At 41.1% G+C, this 20,535-nt stretch overlaps 2 protein-coding genes across 2 annotated transcripts; both read left to right on the forward strand.

The window, feature by feature from the left end:
* ctsh (cathepsin H) lies at positions 1-4,542 on the forward strand. Its single transcript, XM_030765823.1, has 12 exons — positions 1-138; positions 509-540; positions 711-816; positions 955-1,025; positions 1,124-1,228; positions 1,468-1,554; positions 1,757-1,812; positions 2,384-2,465; positions 2,838-2,906; positions 2,993-3,099; positions 3,897-4,022; positions 4,113-4,542. The coding sequence occupies exons 1-12, from the start codon at positions 63-65 to the stop codon at positions 4,180-4,182; spliced, it is 987 nt and encodes a 328-aa protein (XP_030621683.1). The 5' UTR covers positions 1-62; the 3' UTR covers positions 4,183-4,542.
* Positions 4,543-5,357: 815 nt separating this feature from the next.
* blm (BLM RecQ like helicase) lies at positions 5,358-20,026 on the forward strand. The gene is made up of 22 exons (XM_030765333.1): positions 5,358-5,458; positions 5,798-6,546; positions 7,972-8,214; positions 9,610-9,748; positions 9,970-10,025; positions 10,400-10,520; positions 10,619-11,370; positions 11,651-11,827; positions 12,202-12,320; positions 12,436-12,549; positions 13,144-13,242; positions 13,420-13,568; positions 14,258-14,364; positions 14,647-14,807; positions 15,572-15,767; positions 16,055-16,245; positions 16,770-16,914; positions 17,170-17,369; positions 17,783-17,978; positions 18,485-18,607; positions 19,054-19,249; positions 19,822-20,026. The coding sequence occupies exons 1-22, from the start codon at positions 5,358-5,360 to the stop codon at positions 20,024-20,026; spliced, it is 4,539 nt and encodes a 1,512-aa protein (XP_030621193.1).
* The last annotated feature ends 509 nt before the right edge of the window (positions 20,027-20,535 follow it).

The following is a 20,535-nucleotide window of genomic DNA, read 5'->3' on the forward strand; positions in this document are numbered from 1 at the left end:
TCATGTGAGTTGTACTCATACACCGGCGAGACTGACTCTGCATATTGAGTTTAATATTCAACATGGAACCAGTTGTATTAGTTTTAATACTTGCAGTTGTGCGTAATGCCTATTCATTGCCTCTGTTCTCAGAGGAAGGTGAGTTTTTAAGAATTCGAACGAGTTATGAAATCTATTGCCTTTAAAAATCTGTGGTTTCGTTTTTGAACGGTGGAAGTAGCCTACAATAAACTCGCGAACCCGTCGGCCAGTCCCTAAATGTTTAAGATACAGAAATGTGTTGACCGTTTAGTTGTATAGACCTATGCTTGACCAGATTTTGGATCATTGTTTTTTATGGGTTTTTTTTTTTTTTTTTTTTTTTTTTTGTAATGGCCGAATGAGTTAAAGTGATTCGCTGATCAGCGAAAGAAATCTACCAAATAAAGCATCGGTCCAGTTTTGTTCAGCCGATTGAAGAAATGTAACCTATACGTGTAATCATTTACTCTTTATGTGTTTGTTACAGAGGAATATCAGTTCAAATCTTGGATGTCTCAGGTAAGACTAAGACATTATGATACTTTACTGGCAAAACCTTTCACAGCCTACTTTCTGCAGGACAACACAAGGAAGTAACAAAGTCCTTTATTTTGAGCTAGCGTCTCCATCAGAGAGGATGGATGCTAAACTCGTTGAATTTCCCATTATGTTGCGTATTTTTCTAACAGTATAACAGAGAGTATGACATGAATGAGTATTACCGGCGACTGCAAACGTTTACAGAGAATAAGAGGAAAATTGACCTCCACAATGCAGGAGATCACAAATTTACAAGTATGTTTTTTTTTAATACTTTCTGAAGTACTACGTAATCTCGTTGTTATACATATTCAGAGGAGCTGCTTGAATTAATAACCTGTGTGTATGAAACAAATATGATAATGCAAATTTTCTCTATGGAATTTGATACAGTGGGACTGAACCAGTTCTCAGATATGACTTTTGCTGAATTCAAAAAACACTTCCTCTTGACAGAGCCTCAGGTATCATAATGGTTTTACATTGATTTCCTCATAATTGAGAGAGTATATCACCCTCAGTGTAGAAACAGTTAATTCTCCCTCATTTTAAATTTTGTCAGAACTGCTCTGCCACAAAAGGAAGTCATGTGAGTAACAATGGACCTTACCCAGATTCAGTTGACTGGAGGAAGAAGGGAAACTTTGTGACCCCTGTAAAGAACCAGGTATTCAACACTATTTACTGCAGCTAATCTGCAATGACCTCTTCCATTGTAAACATCTTGAAATTTGTTTCAAACATGTGGCCTTGTTAGTATATATAGCGAAAAAATATCTGTATAAACTTCAGTATGAAGTTTATACTTCATACTGAAGTTTATGGATTATGAATGGATTATGGATTATGAATGGATTATGGATTATGAATGAATTGTGTCTAAAGATGATGGTCATGTCATTTCAGGGGCCATGTGGAAGCTGCTGGACCTTCTCTACAACAGGCTGCCTGGAGTCTGTCACAGCCATTGCCACAGGAAAACTTCTTGAGTTGGTGAGGAATGGGTCCTGTTTCTTACTTCCTATTTCATCCGTCTTGAGAACTTGCATACTCATGTAAAACATGTGTCATACTGGTCATATAGCGTGTGAATGAATGTGTGAATAAAGTGTGTGAAAGAATGCTGCATGTATTGAACTGAGAAATACTTGACTGTACTTCATCACTTATTTTTTTACTGCATTGTGTTTTAAAGGCAGAGCAGCAGTTGGTGGATTGTGCAGGAGACTTCAATAATCATGGCTGTTCAGGGTAAGTCTGATATGACATAACAGTCTGTTTATTTGTGACAGGAGTAGAATGACTTTACATGTAATTTTGTACCAATTTTTTTATGTCTTGGTGTAAAATTTCCTGGAGTTGAGCTCTTTTCAGATTTATTCTGAGTATGTACATTAACGCTTAGATTCTCACAGTCTCTTAGGAGAGGATGCTGATTTCAAACTCTCTCATACGTCCATTTACTCTCTTACACTCTTAGACTTCATTAAACACTTCATTTTACACAAATCCGTGTAACAATGTAAGCCATGTTTTCTGAGGGGTATTGAACATGCACTGTGTTTTCATATGAACACCACTCATATGAACTTGCACTGTGTTTCCATATGAACATCGCTCATATGAACCTGCACTGTGTTTTCATATGAACACCACTCATGTGAACCTGCACTGTGTTTACATATGAACACCACTCATGTGAACCTGCACTGTGTTTACATATGAACACCACTCATATGAACCTGCACTGTGTTTCCATATGAACACCACTCATGTGAACCTGCACTGTGTTTTCATATGAATACCGCTCTGTGTCTTTCAGAGGACTCCCTAGTCAGGCGTTTGAATACATCCTGTATAACAAGGGACTGATGACAGAGGATGATTACCCTTATACTGCTCAGGTAAGAAAACTTCCATCTGTTTGTGTTCATTAACTTAGATGTGGTCTTTTGGGGGGCAGTGGGGTTTTAATGGTAGGACGTAAGGGAAACACAGGTTTTGGGTTTGATTTCGTAGCTTTGCAGCTCTTTCCAGATGTATGCTTAGGCAAAGCACTTAACCCTAAAGGGGTTCCAGAAGCCTTGGATCTCTAACACAGCCTGATCTTATGACCAGGATTCACATGTGTCCACGGGACGATGTCTGACGTCACTTTCTCCCAAGTCAGCAATTAACGTAGAAATACTTGTAGGTCACCAAGGGTAAGAGAGTGAGCTGAATTAAGAAATGGGAATGGTCGTCAGACTGGGCTTTGTATTTCTTTATTCTTTCAGGATGGCCCCTGTAAGTTTAACCCTAAACTGGCTGCTGCTTTTGTGAAAGATGTTGTTAACATAACACTGGTAAGTGAACATAAATCTTCCTCTATAGCTGTGGATCGGATGAACTCAGTCTCAGCTTACTGACTGTTGTTTATGTTTTATGACAGTATGATGAGATGGGCATGGTGGATGCGGTAGCCAGACTCAACCCTGTTAGCTTTGCTTATGAGGTCACCTCTGACTTCATGCACTACAAAGGAGGAGTGTACAGTAGGTAAGAGTGATCATGACCATGTGTGCTCTGCTCATTTGATGAGTGTTATTAGTTTGGATCATTTAAACAACTTTCAGTGTTTAATATAATGGATGTGTAAATGCAGTTATATGAGTCATTTGAAAACGGAACACGCTCGTGAGTGACTGTAATAGTGTAGGTGTTAATGAATGTAAAATAGCTCTGAAATAGGCTCTGTGCAACTCCAGGAAACGTTTCTGTCAAGAGAGGACAATTTACTAATGGCCCTTATCCAAAAGGAGCCAACAGTAAACAGTGGTCATTGGTACTGTTCATAACTGTCATTTCTGTATGTTATTATACCATTGTTATTCCACCGTTGGGTGAGTAAGCTCATGATAAAAACAGTTCATTTTCATCAGTGGTCTATAGACAGGAATTATACTTAGTTACACAAATATCAACTATAAAATACAATACAGAGAGAGAACTTTTCAAAAATATTAGATCATAACATATACAGTGCCAGAGCTCAGTAATATGATCTTGGTTAGCAATGGAAAGACACAATTTAATCTAAGGTTGAAATAAAAATTTAAAAATCTGTCTATCTATCTATCTATCTATCTATCTATCTATCTATCTATCTATCTATCTATCTATCTATCTATCTATCTATCTATCTATCTGTCTGTCTGTCTGTCTGTCTGTCTGTCTATCTGTCTATCTATCTATCTATCCAAATCCTGGATATGAAAGAGGTATATGGAATTTGTTGTCCTCAGTAGCTGTATGATAATTCCGACATGACATTAAGATAACCCTTGTTTCTCTAGTACTGTGTGTCACAACACCACAGACAAGGTGAATCATGCAGTGTTGGCTGTGGGGTACAGTGAAGAAAACGGCACACCCTACTGGATTGTGAAGAATTCATGGGGAACCAGTTGGGGAGTGGATGGGTATGTTACGCTTTTCTGAAATGTTGTTGCCTTAGAGTGTAATGTTCTTAACAGTGGTAAAGAATAAGAGAGTCTCTAATATTTTTCCAGATACTTCTACATTGAACGTGGAAAGAACATGTGTGGGCTGGCAGCTTGCTCTTCATATCCTTTGGTGTGAACTGGTGAAAACTCAAAGACAACCTAACTGAAGAAGTGATACTTTTTTTCAAGAACTCTTTTTAAAGTTTACTTTCTCTAAAATTTTGAAGTAAATAAATTTACAGGTATTAAATGGGACACTTAACTGAATAAGGGAATCACAAGGGTTTTTTTTAAATCTCAAAACATGTAATTGAAACCTGTTCACAATAACTGACATGGCTGTCAAACTGTCAGTTTACATGGATTTCCTTTTTAATCACTGATTCATGTGAATTTAACTCAGTGCACGATGTATGACTTTCAAAGGATTCAATAACATTTGTCATAAATTTATGTTTGTTGTTGAAAATATGTTTGCACAAACTGATCATTTTAATGTCTTGGCATGATTTTTTAAGTGAATAAATATTTGAGTGTATGAGTAAATAAATACATGAATAAAGATTTGAATAAATACATATATCACAAGCGTCACATTTTCACTGCGCATGTGTCCTGTCAGAGCAAGTTTTTGAGGATACCGTGACGGTTTAAATTTAAAATGTGTTATTTTTTCAGCCAGTTAAATATTCCCTGGGTCTTTAGCAGGGCCAGATCAGCAGTTATGAAAGTATATGAGCCTTGAGGACCAAAAGTACACATAAGTCACTGAATGGGTTTTATTAAATATCTACAGACGCTTACTTCCAACCTATGCTCCGTACTGTGTGTGGCGATGTTTGAGACGTAAAATGGCGTGCCAACATTTCGTATCCACCAACGAAGAAGATAAATAACCGGAAGCAGTCTCCTGTTTCATCCAATCGGCGAGTGACTTTAAAAGACGCGGTAAACATTTGACTAAATCGTAGCTGACAGTATTGTCGTACTTAGGATTTGCATAGCATACGAGCTAAATGTAAAGCGCCAGTTCTACTGACATTTAGCTAAGTTTGTCTATTGCACGTGTGTTCATTTTGCAACATCTACACGTCGTTTTGCTAGTTACAGTACTGAGTTAAAATGAAAGCAACAAATAGACAGTTAGCTAACAGCTAAGAATGAGACGTGGGTAAGAGATAGCGCGCCAGAGAGACTGACTCGCTCAACTACGTAGAGAGCAACAGCTTCAGGTATTAAAAGAGAGTTAAACAATTCTCTTCTATGCTTGTTCGCTGAATTTTACCGTTTTAAAACTTTTTTTTTCTCATAATGCCGAGTGTTCCTTTGAATAATCTGAAGGAGCAACTAGAGCGACACAACAACAATGCTGGAGCGCAGAGCAAGCTGTCCCTTTCGAAACCAAACGCTGGGTACGTCTGTAATCTGAAACTCAAAGTCTAAAAGTGACATTTCACATTGTACTGCTACTTCAAGCTGGTTGACTTATTTTTCATCTGTTATCTGTGCTAACTAGTCAACTCATTTTGTCAAATCCGCCAGCCGAGTAGTCTGCCAGCCTTGGTCGCGCTTTCCAATCAGCTTCGCTATGTCACTTCACGCGGTTTGTCTTGTCATTAGATAGATATACGTGTTAAAGTTCATGTCAAGTCCAGATATGATATGCTTTTTAAAGATATGCTTTTTAAAATCCTTTTTGGCTCACTGCGGTTCAAGTTTGTTGAAGTGTTTTTTCGCTTTTTCTGTTTCAGGACATTTTGTTTCAGAAAGAAGTCTGCATCAGGCATTAGTAAAGTGGAAGTTCCCTCGAAGGTAACTGGTCCAAATGTCTTAGCAAACAGGAGTGTCAATATTCCTGACAACACCAAAATAACTCAGCCTCCTTTGACATTTTCAACCAAGCCTGAAAGACCCCTTGCAAAAGTCAACACCTTCACAACTAAGCCCAAAACCAAGACGCAGGGAATTAACCCAGCGTCTAACCCATTTGCAGTGCGCAAGCCCAGTCCTGTTAAAACTTTTCCCAATGCGGACATCCTCTCCACAAAGAACAGTAGCAACAAAACGGTGGAATCAGACAGCTCGCTTGTTATCCACACTGATGACTGGGATGATTTAGATGATTTTGAAACGCCAGTAAAGGGAAGAGCAGTGTTACAAAGCCCTGGAACTTTGGGAAAGAAACCAACTGAAGTGGTCAAAGACACCTCTCCAAAAGGTCAGTCAGTTAACTTTAAGAACACTGACGGGAACAGAAATTCTCATGGACCGCAGTCCTTTGCAACAGAAGACGTAGAGGTTGTCTCTGAAACCCCTCGAAATGTCTCCAACAACATACGTGCTGTGCCTGATGAATTGGAACCTGAGGATTCACCCGTTAAGCTGACAAAAAGACGCCGTTCAGTCCCACCCCAGTCCTTGATGAGTGACAGTGAGGGAGAGGATCTTGAATGTGGATCTGTAGACGAAAAGACTGAGGGAGATGGCGTGTTTGCAGCAGGTAACCCCCCATTCTTTAATCTGTTTCTCCATGTCACCTAACACTGTTGAGTTGTGGGACAATGCTGTGCAAATGTGTAATCTGATGACCTTTTCTAGGTAGCACAGAGAATATTTTGGCTGCTGCATGGAAGTTCTAGATAGCAACTAGTATACAATTTCATGTGCATGTGTATATAATAAATCTAAAATGTACAGATACTAGGGGTGTAACGGTACGCCAAAGTCACGGTTTGGTACATACCTCGGTTTTGAAGTCACGGTTCGGTTTCGGTTTCGGTGCAATGAAAAAAAAAAATGTGCAAAAAATTAAATTTCTTTTCATTTATTATGAATTTACATGTAAACTTATAAACTTGCACGATCTTATAAACAATGCAAACTGGCAATTGACAACTTCTACCCTCCCATGAATGACCAAAAAACTGTCATCACTCTGGTCAACAGCTGGACCTAGGCACAGGGGGTCACATATTTTGATAGCTGTCGTCAGAATATGTGACCCCACTGTAATTTGGGAGAAAAGGTCTGACACACCACCCAAACCATTTCAGGTGACTCATCTGCCCATCTCATGTATAACCGAAACATTTTCATCACTTTGGTTAACAGCTGGACTTAGACACAAGGGGTCACATATTTTGATAGCTGTCGTCAGAATATGTGACCCCACTGTAACTTGGAAGAAAAGGTCTGACCCACCACCCAAACCATCTGCCCATCTCAAGTATAACCAAAACATTTTTTCCACAAATGTAAAATAAATATACCATTTAGTACCATTGTATAGTCTGATATACATGTAATGATATAAGCAAAAACATTGCATTCATTTACAGTTAAGTGTTTTAATGTTTTGTGACAAACGCTACGTGATACTAATTATGTAAATGACATAAAATAATGTCAAAGTAGCAAAAATCTGTACAGCTTATTAACTTAAACAATAGCGTTAATATTGCTATAACTTTAACAAGAACTTTAAAGATCAAAAAGGGAGGGGAGGGGGAGCTCAAAATCGGCATGCTACACAGCTGTAGGACTTCACGCGGTCAGGCCTTCCAACACATTGCACGTGGTACCACCAGTCACACGTCACACTGGATCTGTAACAACTACGGTCATAACAATACAGCACCATTTTCAGGGGGAATATATGAGATAAAGCACAACATATAGCCATGATCTATATACTGTATACGGATCCACTGTATAGGCCTGACCCTGTGAAGATGATACACTTAAGAGGGTGAAGACTCTCTTCCCCAGAAGACTTCAAAGATCAAACAAATCACAAAGATGCCTCCCTTATCAACATAGAATTTGTTGCAGACAAACCACTTTCAAGAATTTAGGGTGAGGAAGAGGGTTTCTGAGTGAGATGTCCTCGCAATTAGACAAGAGACCAAGGAGTTCCTTATTACAGCTGTGACAAAGCTGCTGGAGAAATGCCCCCTGAGATACACACAGGTGAGAAACCTGGCATGGCTGGATCCACAGAAGATAAAAGAGAAGGTAGACCTTTGTGAGAAACAGCTAAGGCTGTGCCTGCAGATCGTCTCCAGTGCTGGACAGATCAGAGAGAACAAGTGTGACGCAATCTTCAACCAGTTCAGGGACTTTGCTGTCATCTGCAAAACGAGCGAGGGTGCCACACAGTGGCCCACTGGTGCCCACTCCAGACTGGACACCTTCTTCCATGCACAGCTGGCCAGAGAGCATCCATTTAAAGATCTGTGAGAAATTGTCCAAAAGGTTCTCCTGCTGTCTCATGGCCAGGCTTCTGTAGAAAGAGGGTTCTCTATTAATAAGAACATCACTGTCACAAACATGAAGGAGAGAGCCTTGATTGCCCAGCAGGTAATAGTAGACCACCTGCACTATGTAGCTAATGTAGGGATGACCAAAGAACCACTACAGTCTGCTGGCTGTGCAAGACAGAGATACCACATGTAGCTTGTTGAGGAAAAGAAGAGGGAGCACACACAACAAACACAGAAACAGAAGGTAGTACAGGATGAGGTGAACCAACTCAAGATTAAGAGAAGAAAGCTTCAGACCAACATAAATGCACTTCTGACGTCTGCAGATGAACTTGCGGTTGAAGCAGAAGCCACTGACAATATCTCTGTGCTTGTGAAATCAAATGCCCTCAGGAAAGCTGCAAAAGATAAAGAACAAGAGCTAATGAAATATGACAAAGACATTGAAAAGAAAATCAATGAAATGAAGAAACTTTGAGGCTAGGGTATAGCCTAGCCATGGCAGTACGAGTCATACCTGTGTGTGTGTGTGTGTGTGTGTGTGCAGGCCTCTTCACAGTCCCACAGAGGTTCACACAGTACTTTAATAAAAGGCATTCTTTTAATGTATGATTACTAATAATTATTTGACTTTATTTATAGTAATTTGTTACACAGTGTTTGCAAGTATGTTTTGTGTTTTACTCCATCTAACAGCCAATGAAGCAAAGTCAATGGACTTTAGTTGTCTTTTGTAGTTCCCTGGTGAATTGTACATGAACTTCCCCTCTGTTACTGTAGGAGTTGAAGGTATACAGTTATTTGAATTTACCCGACAAAAACTGAATACCATTGCACTGTTTAGCATGGCAACTTGAATAAAATGCTGTGCATTGAACTTGTTTGGGTTTGGTGTTAATTGATTTCTATGAGCTACAGTACCTAGCTACAATCCTCTGGCAATAATTTGGCAACATAGTCAGAATCTAACATGCATGTTAATAGCTGGATTTTAAAACCAATTATTTACATAATAAACATCTAGCTATTTGTACTCAAATCTCAAATATGGTCTGAAAAATCCACCGAGAAAGTCTGGAAATTTGAGTCTGGAAAAGTATGGAATTTTGAAATGGAAAATGTGTAAGAACCCTGGAGTTGGGGTTTAGGGGGGTGGAGAGGGCGGGGGGATGTGAATGTTTGTATCACAGTTTCGGTCTCGGTTTCAGAACCGTTTCACCTTTAACAGATACCATATAACTGAATGATGTACATGTATACACACGTATTTGAGTTACCGAGTGAAGCATTCTGTTTTGCAGATAATCAGAAGGCATGGACGGAGTCTGATGTAGTAAACATAGATGATAATGAGAGTCAGAACTTTTTAGAAGATGATGTGGACTTTATTCCTCCATCCCCTGTCTCTGAGAACCCAAGTCCATCAGTCTCACTGAAGAGGTAACACACTCAAGTTAAAGTGACTTTTGAGAACCTTTACACTGTTCAGTGAACCTCTGTTTTTAGGAGAAACATTGGTTTGATATGCACATGAGAATTGTGTACACACACACACACACATACAGAACGTAGAACTGTAGTCTTAAGCAAACACTTATCTATCCCGCTGACAGCAAAGGGGACTCTGGGAGCTGTGCTGATGTTGGTTCTGTATCACCAAGAGAGTCTGGTTCTACTCTGCATGGAGTGTGTGATGTTAGTGCTAAAGATGTGAGAGGTATGTGTAATAATTCATAACTTTTCAAAGAACACCTGGTATTATTAGCATTGTTTGTTTATGCACTTATATTGTGTTTTACTCCTGAAACTGGTGATCTGATTTCATGTGACTGTTCTCATTATTTCACATCGTATTGTTTAGTCCTGAATCTCAGCTCAGCTTTGGATTATTGTCATACAGCGTAAGCATTGAAGTAATCTTGCCCCTTTGTGCAATAAATACTTTAATTTAGATCTTAGGACCTTGTTATGCATTTGTGCTTTCAGGAATCCTGCACTTTTGTTGTTTACCACGTTTCTTTGGATAAAAGTGTCTTCTAAACAAATAAATGTGGGTTACATGTCGCTCTCTGGAATGGTTTGTTTAATCAGGATCAGAGGATGCACTCTTCTCTATAATGGAGTCTATATGCCGTCTGGTGGACAGTATCCCAGAGCATGAGCTCATTGCCTTGGCCTGTGGGACAGAGTTACTGCTACAGAGGGCACAAAGGTAACTGGAGCTTTGTCTGCATATCAGAAATAACTTCTTTTTTTTCCTTTGTAGTCATAGCTCTTTGTTACACTTAAAAGTTTCTCCTTTCCTTAAAGGAAAAGGATTCTTGCCAACAGTGCACTTTCAAGAACATCTCAGTCAGACAAAGTGGCAACCCCCGAGTCGGCAAGGCCGGCCAGCTCAAGCTTCACTTTCACTACTCCAGCTCTCGTGCCAGCCGCTACCATTCAGACTACGGACAAAGGAGAGGGTGCCAAGCGAAGTTTTCAGTTTCGGAAGTCCGTGGGCTCTGTTATCTCTGTTGATTATGACAGCAGTGTTTTTGAAGACTCTGACTGCGTGATCAGCGGCGCAGAGACCCTGAATGGGTCCTGGAAGCCAAATGGCTCCTCTTCCAATCCCAAGAGAAATGAATCAAGCCTTGACCGCAGTAACGCTGTGTCTGTATCGGGCTCCTATTCAAGCTTGCCCTTCAACCCGTCCAGCAGTCAGAGCCTGGATCTAAAGCAGACGGATCTCTTTTATTCACCAAAGAGGCCAGCACATGCAGGGAGAAAGAGTGTGGAGATCAAAGCGGACAGCAGTACGCTGGACTCCGCCCATACTGACTCGCGAACGGAAACGGAACCTGATGACTTCTTCGTTGATGACTTTGATATTGATGACTTTGATGACACAGACATCCCAGACTACTTTGATGATGCTCCAAGCGCATCCAAATCGAACAGGATCACCAGTCCAGTTGCTCAGCCGATCCGTGAAGGAGGACCCGTAACTAAATCATGGGAGAGGAACGTGACGGCAACCCCTTCCCCAGCAATCAAACCAAATAAACCCCCTTCTCCTGGTCAGTGTGTGTCCAAACTTCACAGTGCCCTTTCTCCTCAATACATTTGAATGTTCTGTCCTCTTTTCGCCATCTAGTGGATATTGCTCATGTAAAAAATAATTAGTGAATGATACCTTGTCTGTATGGTGCCTACATTATGAAATAGTCATAATCCTCAATAACTCTGAATGGCCTTTTTTTTCATCTCTTCTGCTAATATTCCTTTCCTCGTGTTAATATGCACCGAGGGATGGACAGATGAATGAATGAAGAAATGATGATCCATTTTCTTCTGCAGAGCCCAGTTTTAGAAACCCAGCTCATGACCGTTTTAGAGGCTTCACCTTCCCACACTCTTCAGAGATGATGAAGATTTTCCATAAAAGATTCGGTCTTCATCAGTTCCGCTTTAACCAGCTGGAGGCCATAAATGCCACGCTGCTGGGTGAAGACACATTTGTCCTGATGCCGACAGGTTGGGAGTGTGTGTTCTTACACAGAAACTTACATACATCCACTGATTTATCACGGGTTTTCTTATCTAAAGGAACGTCCAAGTTATCTTTGCACAACAGAAGGAAAAAAAAACCCTAGCTTGGGCAGAGTATGCTCTAAAAGTTAGCCATCATCATAATACAGCACCCAACCAATAAACTATGACACATCCTTCATTAACAGTCTCAAGTTTTTATGATCCATTGGTTTCCGTCAGTATCTTTTGTTATTTTCAAAGAATAGACTCGATTCAGTCTCGCTACTGAGCAGTGATATTGTGGGCTGGTGTCCAGGGATTGAGTCTGTGTATTTTGAATGCATGTTGTATTCTGAATGTAATTTTGGGTGTTGCAGGAGGGGGCAAAAGCTTGTGTTATCAGCTGCCTGCCTGTGTGTCACCTGGGGTTAGTGTAGTGATCTCACCCCTGCGTTCCCTGATCGTTGACCAAGTGCAGAAACTCACCACATTGGATGTAGGACATTGTTTCCTTGATTATAAATGACATTTATGTTTCAGCTGTACAAAATTTCATCAGCCAATATTCAGTTCTGCAGCTGATCTAAGACGTGATGTCCTTGGTGTTTCAGATTCCTGCCACAAGTTTATCAGGGGACAAGAGTGACAGTGAAGCTGCACGCATCTATATGCAGCTGTCAAAGAAAGATCCAATCATCAAACTGCTCTATGCCACTCCCGAGAAGGTATGTGCTGAATTAAAGGCCCTCAACTGGCCGCATGTAAATCAATACTCAAATCAGTAAAGTCCATTATATTGTCTGTCTGTCTATCTAGCTGTCTTCACTAAAGAAAAAAGTGATGCCTATGTGTCCTGTGGTTTAGTAGAATTGGATATGCTTAAGCTGAGAGAAGTAGCACCCCTCATTATAGATTGCTGTTGATCTTTGTGAACGCTGACTGGGCTGTGCTGATCTGATGTTGTGCAGATCTGTGCTGTTGATCTTTGTGAAAGCTGACTGGGCTGTGCTGATCTGATGTTGTGTAGATCTGTGCTGTTGATCTTTGTGAACGCTGACTGGGCTGTGCTGATCTGATGTTGTGTAGATCTGTGCTGTTGATCTTTGTGAAAGCTGACTGGGCTGTGCTGATCTGATGTTGTGTAGATCTGTGCTGCTGATCTTTGTGAAAGCTGACTGGACTATGCTGATCTGATGTGTAGATCTGTGCTGTTGATCTTTGTGAAAGCTGACTGGACTGTGCTGATCTGATGTTGTGTAGATCTGTGCTGTTGATCTTTGTGAAAGCTGACTGGACTGTGCTGATCTGATGTTGTGTAGATCTGTGCCAGTGGGAGGATGATCAGTGCCCTGCAGAATCTGTACGAGAGAGGTCTCCTTGCTCGCTTTGTCATTGACGAGGCCCACTGTGTCAGCCAGGTGTGTATCCTGACAGAGTTTACATCCGCTGTGTATGTGTGGAAGGGTGGTACCAGTGTGAAGATGCTGACCAATCACTGTCATCATTTTTCTGTTAACTCCACTAACTTTCTGTTTGTAAAACGTAAAGCCTGGTGTGTGGAATGATGTTTTTGTCTTTGTCTGTGTCTGTCTCAGTGGGGTCATGACTTTCGGCCAGATTATAAGAGGATGCATGAGCTACGGCAGAAGTTTCCCAAAGTTCCCATCATGGCTCTGACAGCCACCGCCACACCACGTGTTCAAAAAGACATTCTCAACCAGCTGGCTATGACCCGCCCTCAGGTGTAAGTGCTGGCTTCACTAAACACACACATTAACGTGTGTGTGGGCTTTAAAGAAAAGAGTGAAAGTCAAGTTTAAATCCTCACAACTTCTGAAGTGTTAGGCTGAAACCCCTTATACCTCATGAGTGAGTTGCATTTTAGCTTAGGTCTGAAGGTGGACCACTGTTAGCTCTGTGGATAGCATTTGTTTTTTTATAAGTCTAAAGCAAGTGACGTATTACCACAGATTGAACTGCTCTGTGAGCTTACAGATTAGGCTTCACTATATGAGAGAGGACATAGCCCTTAGTTTATAGACAGTTCGCATGCACACCAGAGTTGTGCTCAATTTAGGATCTTGATTTGCATTGAAGCAAAATCACTTTTCGCTCTTGACTTTGATGGCAGGAAGTGAGTTTAGTTCGATGCAAGTCAGATTTTCCTCAGTCGGTCTGATAGATATCCTGTCATCAGATGGCCAGATGCTAGATAGCAGTCAGTTCCAAAATACTGAATTGATTTGCGCCCCACGGTGCACGTCAGCTGTTGTATGTTTGTGGTAAACAGTAACATCCTGCTGCGTCTCTTTTAACTGCTTTGTGTCACTTCACTCCACGGTGGATACTGTGGGCATGTTCTGCTTGCTCTGTGTGGGAGCACTGTGGTCAAATTTCTGTCAGCTTCTCTGATATCTCTTTACATTCTAACAGATTCACAATGAGCTTTAACAGACACAACCTCAAGTACACCATCTTACCTAAAAAACCCAAGAAGGTTGGTGAGGACTGCATCGTTTGGATCAAGAAACATTATCCGCGTACGTTTTTCTCTGTGCAAAAATCTGGGGCCTCCATAAGTGTTTCAAAATCATTTTTTTAATTCATTTTTATTCTTTTGACCTGTGTTTCTTTTTTTTTTTTTTATCATTGGTAGTTTTGGCCACCTGATTTTGCTTGTTCCATAAAAGTCAAATTGATTGTGTAAATTAGTTATTATATTATATATTTATATATTTATTTAGTTATTTATTGCATGAATTTATTTTAAATTTCTATCTTCGTTTCTTTATTTAATATCTATGTGTGGTCTGTGTTGGTAGGAGATTCCGGAATAGTGTACTGTCTGTCTCGGAATGACTGTGACTCACTGGCCGACAGTCTGCAGAGGGCAGGCATTGCAGCACTCTCTTACCACGCTGGGCTCAATGACTCTGACAGAGAATACGTCCAGAACAAATGGATTAACCAGGACGGCTGTCAGGTGAGGATGGTCTAGCATGTTCGAATGAAGCTGCATCAGAGAAAAGTGCTCTGTTTTTAATATAAGCTGAAGTGAAGTGCCAATTTCTTCTTCTTTCATTCACTGGTATGTTCTTACAAAGGTTTGATTAATGCCATTGGTTATAGTACTTGGGTTTTAATGAATTCCACTGCCTAGAATAGCTGAGTTTTGATATGCTGAGTTCTGATAAAAGGGTCAAGATCTCACCCTGCCTTTTATCATTAAATCATTAAATCATTGAGCCAGACTTTACATTGCCAAAAAATGAAAAACAAACAAAAAAAAAACAGTGGATCTTTGCTTTAAATAATGAAACATTTCTCCTGTGGTTTCATGTAACATCACTCCTGTTTGGAAATTATGTTTCAGTCAATATAAAGTGATAAAGGGTCTTTTTGGGACCTTTGCCTTTAAAGGTGTAACAGTTCTGAAACTGAGACCGAAAGCGTGATGTAAACATCCACAGTCTCAGTCTTGCATACCGTTACGCCTCCATTTGCCTTCTTACCTGGTTATTCTGATATATAATCTCTTAAATACATGTTTTAAAAAGGTGCATGCCTCTTAAGTCTGATGAGCTAGTAAGTGGCTATTTATTCTTAACTCTAGTTTTACATTTTAAAATGCAGTACTGTTGAAGTGAATTAAAGGCCAGGGTTTCTGATGTGTTGCTCCCTAACCACTGCTTAATATTGATGTCTCAGAGTGATAGACGGACTCTGTTTGATTTGTCTGTATCACAGGTGATCTGTGCCACCATTGCCTTTGGGATGGGCATTGATAAACCTGACGTGCGCTATGTGATCCATGCCAGTCTGCCCAAGTCTGTGGAGGGCTACTACCAGGAGTCAGGCAGAGCGGGCAGAGACGGAGAAGTCTCCCACTGTGTCCTCTTCTACTCATACACAGATGTCATCCGCATCAAGAGGCTGATTGCCAGTACGTACCACGCCGCACTCTGTTCTCAAGACTGCTGCTCATTTCATGCCAATGCGTGCTTTTGACGGTTGGCTCTGAAAGAGTTTCATCATTGGTTTTCACTGTCGTATGTCAAATGTTTAATATCAGATACGAATATTAGGTCAGTGGTCTGTGGTCTCTTCAACAGGGAATCCACGTGAGATCAGAGAAATGACTGTGTAGTTCTTAAACCAAAAGTGAAGCAGGTTTTTGTGTGATAGATCTAAGTGAACTCAAATAACTGACCTGTCTCTGTGGAATAACAGTGGATAAGGACGGTGACCATCACTCCAAGGCCACTCACATCAACAACCTGCACAGCATGGTTCATTTCTGTGAAAACGTGACGGAGTGCAGGAGGATTCAGCTGCTCGCGTACTTTGGAGAACACAGGTTTAACACAAATTTCTGCAAGCAGAATCCAGAGGTCTCGTGTGATAACTGTGCCAGACCCAACGTAAGACATTTATCACGTCAACATTACAGCTCTTTTTACCCTGACTATCATGCTGTGGCTACATGAGCAATGTGTACTTTTTTCACTCATGTTGGGCATTAGCTTAGAATAAATCTGTTCACATTTTTACACTCTTTCATTTAATAGATGCTTACATATACAGAAAAATGATTGTAACACAAGACACTAGATCAGTTCTATGCTGGTAATTGGTACAAAGCAAATTAACAGAATCTCTTACAGTGTTGGACATCAAATACAGTAAGTGCATAGACTCTGCAGTCATACAGTCAATAAACAACAAGTATCTATAGAAAACAATATAGCAAATAAAAAGAAAAATATAGAAAATGGCAACATAGAGCAGTGTAGTGAGTGGAGGACATAATGTGTACAGTCAAGGTGTTTTATAAAGATGGGTTTTAAGATGTGCCAAACCACTGGATTTTATTTGTTTGTTTGATGCAGTTGAGAATGTGTGTTTATAATATATATTCATCTTGCCCTCCGTTTTCTGTTTTTAGCGTTACAAGGCAAGAAATGTAACGGAGGACGTGAAGAAGGTTGTACGGTTTGTACAGGAGAACTGCGAGAAAGTTGGAGGCCGATATGGACGGTCCTCCCAGCAAAACCGACTCACTCTAAATATGCTGGTCGACATTTTTCTGGGTAAGTAGTCTGCTAGAGCCCAGTGTTACGTAATGATGGTGAGGATTGACGATAATATGAAAACCATAGATTTAAGATTTATTTCCTATCAGATTCTCAGTCTGTGTGGAGGAGAGAATGTCTACCCATCTTTGTAGTGTTAATTGTCATCTACTTTCAAATGGTAATCTGAAGTCCAAAGTTAGTGGGGACAGTGACAGGTGACGCGTTGTCTGTTCCATTTTACAAAAAGGTGTACAACACTTCTCCCAACAGGCTCCAAAAGTGCTCGTGTCCAGTCAGGGATGTTTGGGATAGGGGCAGCGTACTCCAGACACAATGCTGAGCGGCTCTTTAAGAAGCTGGTATTGGACTGCGTGCTGATGGAGGATCTGTACATCACTAATAACGGCCAGGCTGTAGCGTACATCTCTGCTGGGCCCAAAGCCATGAGTGTCCTCAGTGGAAGCATGCAGGTTAGACAGAGCTTCTCTCATACCTGTTATATGAGGAATGCATTGACCAAAGAGTAGGGCATGTGCATCTCACCAAGAAATAGTTGTTGTTTTTTTTTTCCATATACTATTCCCCTCAACAACTTCAACTGGTTTTTTGATGTTTATTTTGGTGTTTTGATGTGTTTAAGGTGGGCGTCTCTTCACTGTAGTGTATGTTGCCTTTGTTGTTTTGGAAAGATTTGGTAACGGTGATGAACAAAGAAAGTATCATTGATGCTAGATGATTTGTTAGACAAGGTTTGGGCTAAAGTGCATTCTGAATAGAGATTCTCTGTTTGAAAGTGACTGGTAAACCAGTTATAACCCACGTGCTTCCAGTACGCGATTCTGTCACCAGGAGTCCACTAAAAGACTTTTTTTTTCCGGTGCAGGTAGAGTTCCATGAAACAGAGAGCGCATCCAGCATCAGGAAACACAAAGCCGCTGTGACAAAGAACATGTCGAAGAGGGAGGAGATGGTCAAGAAGTGCCTGGAAGAACTCAACAGCCTGTGCAAGAAACTGGGCAAAGTGTTTGGCATCCATTACTACAATATCTTCTCCACAGCGACTCTGAAAAAGATTGCAGGTAAGACACAGGTCCCTCAAAGTTAACTGCCTTCACCTCACACTGACTTGCTACTGCATTTGAATGGTTTAACCCTAAGGAAATATTTGTCATAACAGTGATCTGATAAGCTAGTGGTTATGTATGGCTCCTAAGTATTTTCATGGAATGGCATCGTTCTTCAATTTGTTTTAACATATGCATTTACCATATAACTGTGTGACTTAAATTGAGATTTATGAATCTGAGAAGTTGCACACCTTGGGACCAGTCCTTTACTTTAGTTGCCTTGCTCAGTGGCAGCAGTAACAGTCTTCAGTGTGAGGGGAAACTTGGACTGGCTGTTGCCTTCAGGGATCATCCAGTTTCTCCTCCAACATGTACTGGACTCAGTCTTACGACTCTCTGACTGCTATACCATCTTGCTTACAGTGCCCTGTTGTTTTGCTGCCTACGTTCATTTTGGCTCTGATATAAAGCTCTCGGAGCTGTGCTGAGGGGTGTGTATTTGTGTGTTTGCGTTGCAGAGACGTTGTCTGCTGATCCAGAGGTTCTGCTACAGATTGATGGCGTGACTGAAGACAAACTGGAGAAGTATGGAGCTGAGCTGATTGAGCTGCTGCAGAAATACTCTGAGTGGCAGCTGCCTGGTGAGGAGCTACGTTTTACACACACACATACACACTCTTCTTTATAACTGACATCTTTTGGCTTTTTTAACAGTCCTTTTTAAAATTATTTTTCCACCATCATATTCTTACCTGAAAACAATCAAAGCGAGGTTTTATTGTGTTCCATTGGCTGTGATGGCTGAGATCCCTAACATCAGTGTCTGCAAACAGCTTGAAACAATGACAGTAATAGGGTCAAGATTAGAGCTAGCCAAATCATGTCCTTGTATACTCTCATTGTTTCCAGCTAAGTCAACCAGTCATGAGAGCCTTGAAACACTAGCTCTAGTGGCCATTGGAATGCAAAAGTAAGAATGTAATAGTGACCTTTCTGTCATTCCTGCCTTCCCAAATCCCATCATGCCATGCAAAAGTACTTATATGGTATTTTCAATGATAAGAGTTTGATCTTTCATCCCTCACAGTGGAGGAACAGACAGAGAGTTCTGGATGGATAGACACCACACGAGGTAATGGTGACAATGAGGAAGATGTTGATGATGATGGAATGTCATCAGCGTATTTCGAAAACAGCGGCAGGGGGGCGAAGAGAAAGAAGGCTCCCTTTTCCAGGAAACCCAAAAGACAGAGAGGATCCTCCAGTCAGAACTCCTCTAAAGGGTGTGTATGATACGACTGCTCCGTATTAGGGAAATGTTTTCTTTCTCAGCACCACTCGCATGGCGTGGAGACGTGTATGGGCAGAATGGCAAACGTGTGTGGATTTTCACAACGGTTTACCATGCCTAAAAAATGCTACTCAGCTAAAGCAGATTTCTTTTCAGAACGCCACCAGCAGTGCCTGACGAAGACGGCTTCCTTACAGCGTGACTGCCGTTTGTTGTGTCACAGTTTTAGTCAGTTTTGTTTAAAAAAATGCTCTTCAGCTAAAGCTTTTTTTCTTTTTTTTTCCCCACAACACCACTAGCACTTTCTGAAGACACCTTCCTTAAAGTGTGACAGCAGTTTGTGTGTGGGTTCTCACAGTGTTAGTCAGTTTTGTTTAAAAAGAAAGAAAAAAAAAGCTTTTCAGCTAAAGTGCTTATGCATAAAATTTAAGACCATTTTCTCTCTGACTTTTTTTTCTTTTTTTTTTTTTACTCTTTAAACACCACAGACATAATGTGAAAATGCATCAGCTAACATTTTAGCTCTGTTTCAAACACTCACACTCAGGTTTGTTATTATAATAGGTACAACGGGAACACGTGGTCCTCGTCTGGAGGCAGTTATAGAAGGGGTGCTAAAGGTGGAGGCCAGGGCTCTGGAAGGGGACAGAGGAACTCCAAATCTGCACCCACAGGACCAACAGGAAGAAGGCCAGGCTTTATGTCTTTACCTACACCTCAGTACAACCCACGACCATTCCTAAAACCAGCCTTCTCACACCTGGACTGACCCTCCCCCCAGAGTAACCCTCATCCCAGACCACACACACCTGGACTGACTCTTCCATCAGTGTAACCCTCATCCCAGCCCACAAACACCTGGACTGACCCTCTCCCCAGAATAACCCTCATCCCACCCCACACACACCTGGACTGGCCCTCTCTTCAGAGTAACCCTCATCCCACCCCACACACACCTGGACCTACCCTCTCTTCAGAGTAACCCTCATCCCACCCCACACACACCTGGACTGACCCTGTCTTCAGAGTAACCCTCATCCCACCCCACACACACCTGGACTGACCCTCTCTTCAGAGTAACCCTCATCCCACCCCACACACACCTGGACTGACTCTTCCCTCAGAGTGACCCTAATCTGAGCTTGCACCTGGAGTGACCAAATCCAAGACCTACCCCTTTCTCTCCTGATACCAGTCCCTTTAGGTCTTAACTGGGCTATGGCTCAGTGGATTCATTTTTGTTTTTGTTTTTCTGCCACCGTACCTCAGTTATCTGTA

Source organism: Chanos chanos, chromosome 2, assembly GCF_902362185.1.
Source record: "Chanos chanos chromosome 2, fChaCha1.1, whole genome shotgun sequence".
NCBI classification, from domain to species: domain Eukaryota; kingdom Metazoa; phylum Chordata; class Actinopteri; order Gonorynchiformes; family Chanidae; genus Chanos; species Chanos chanos.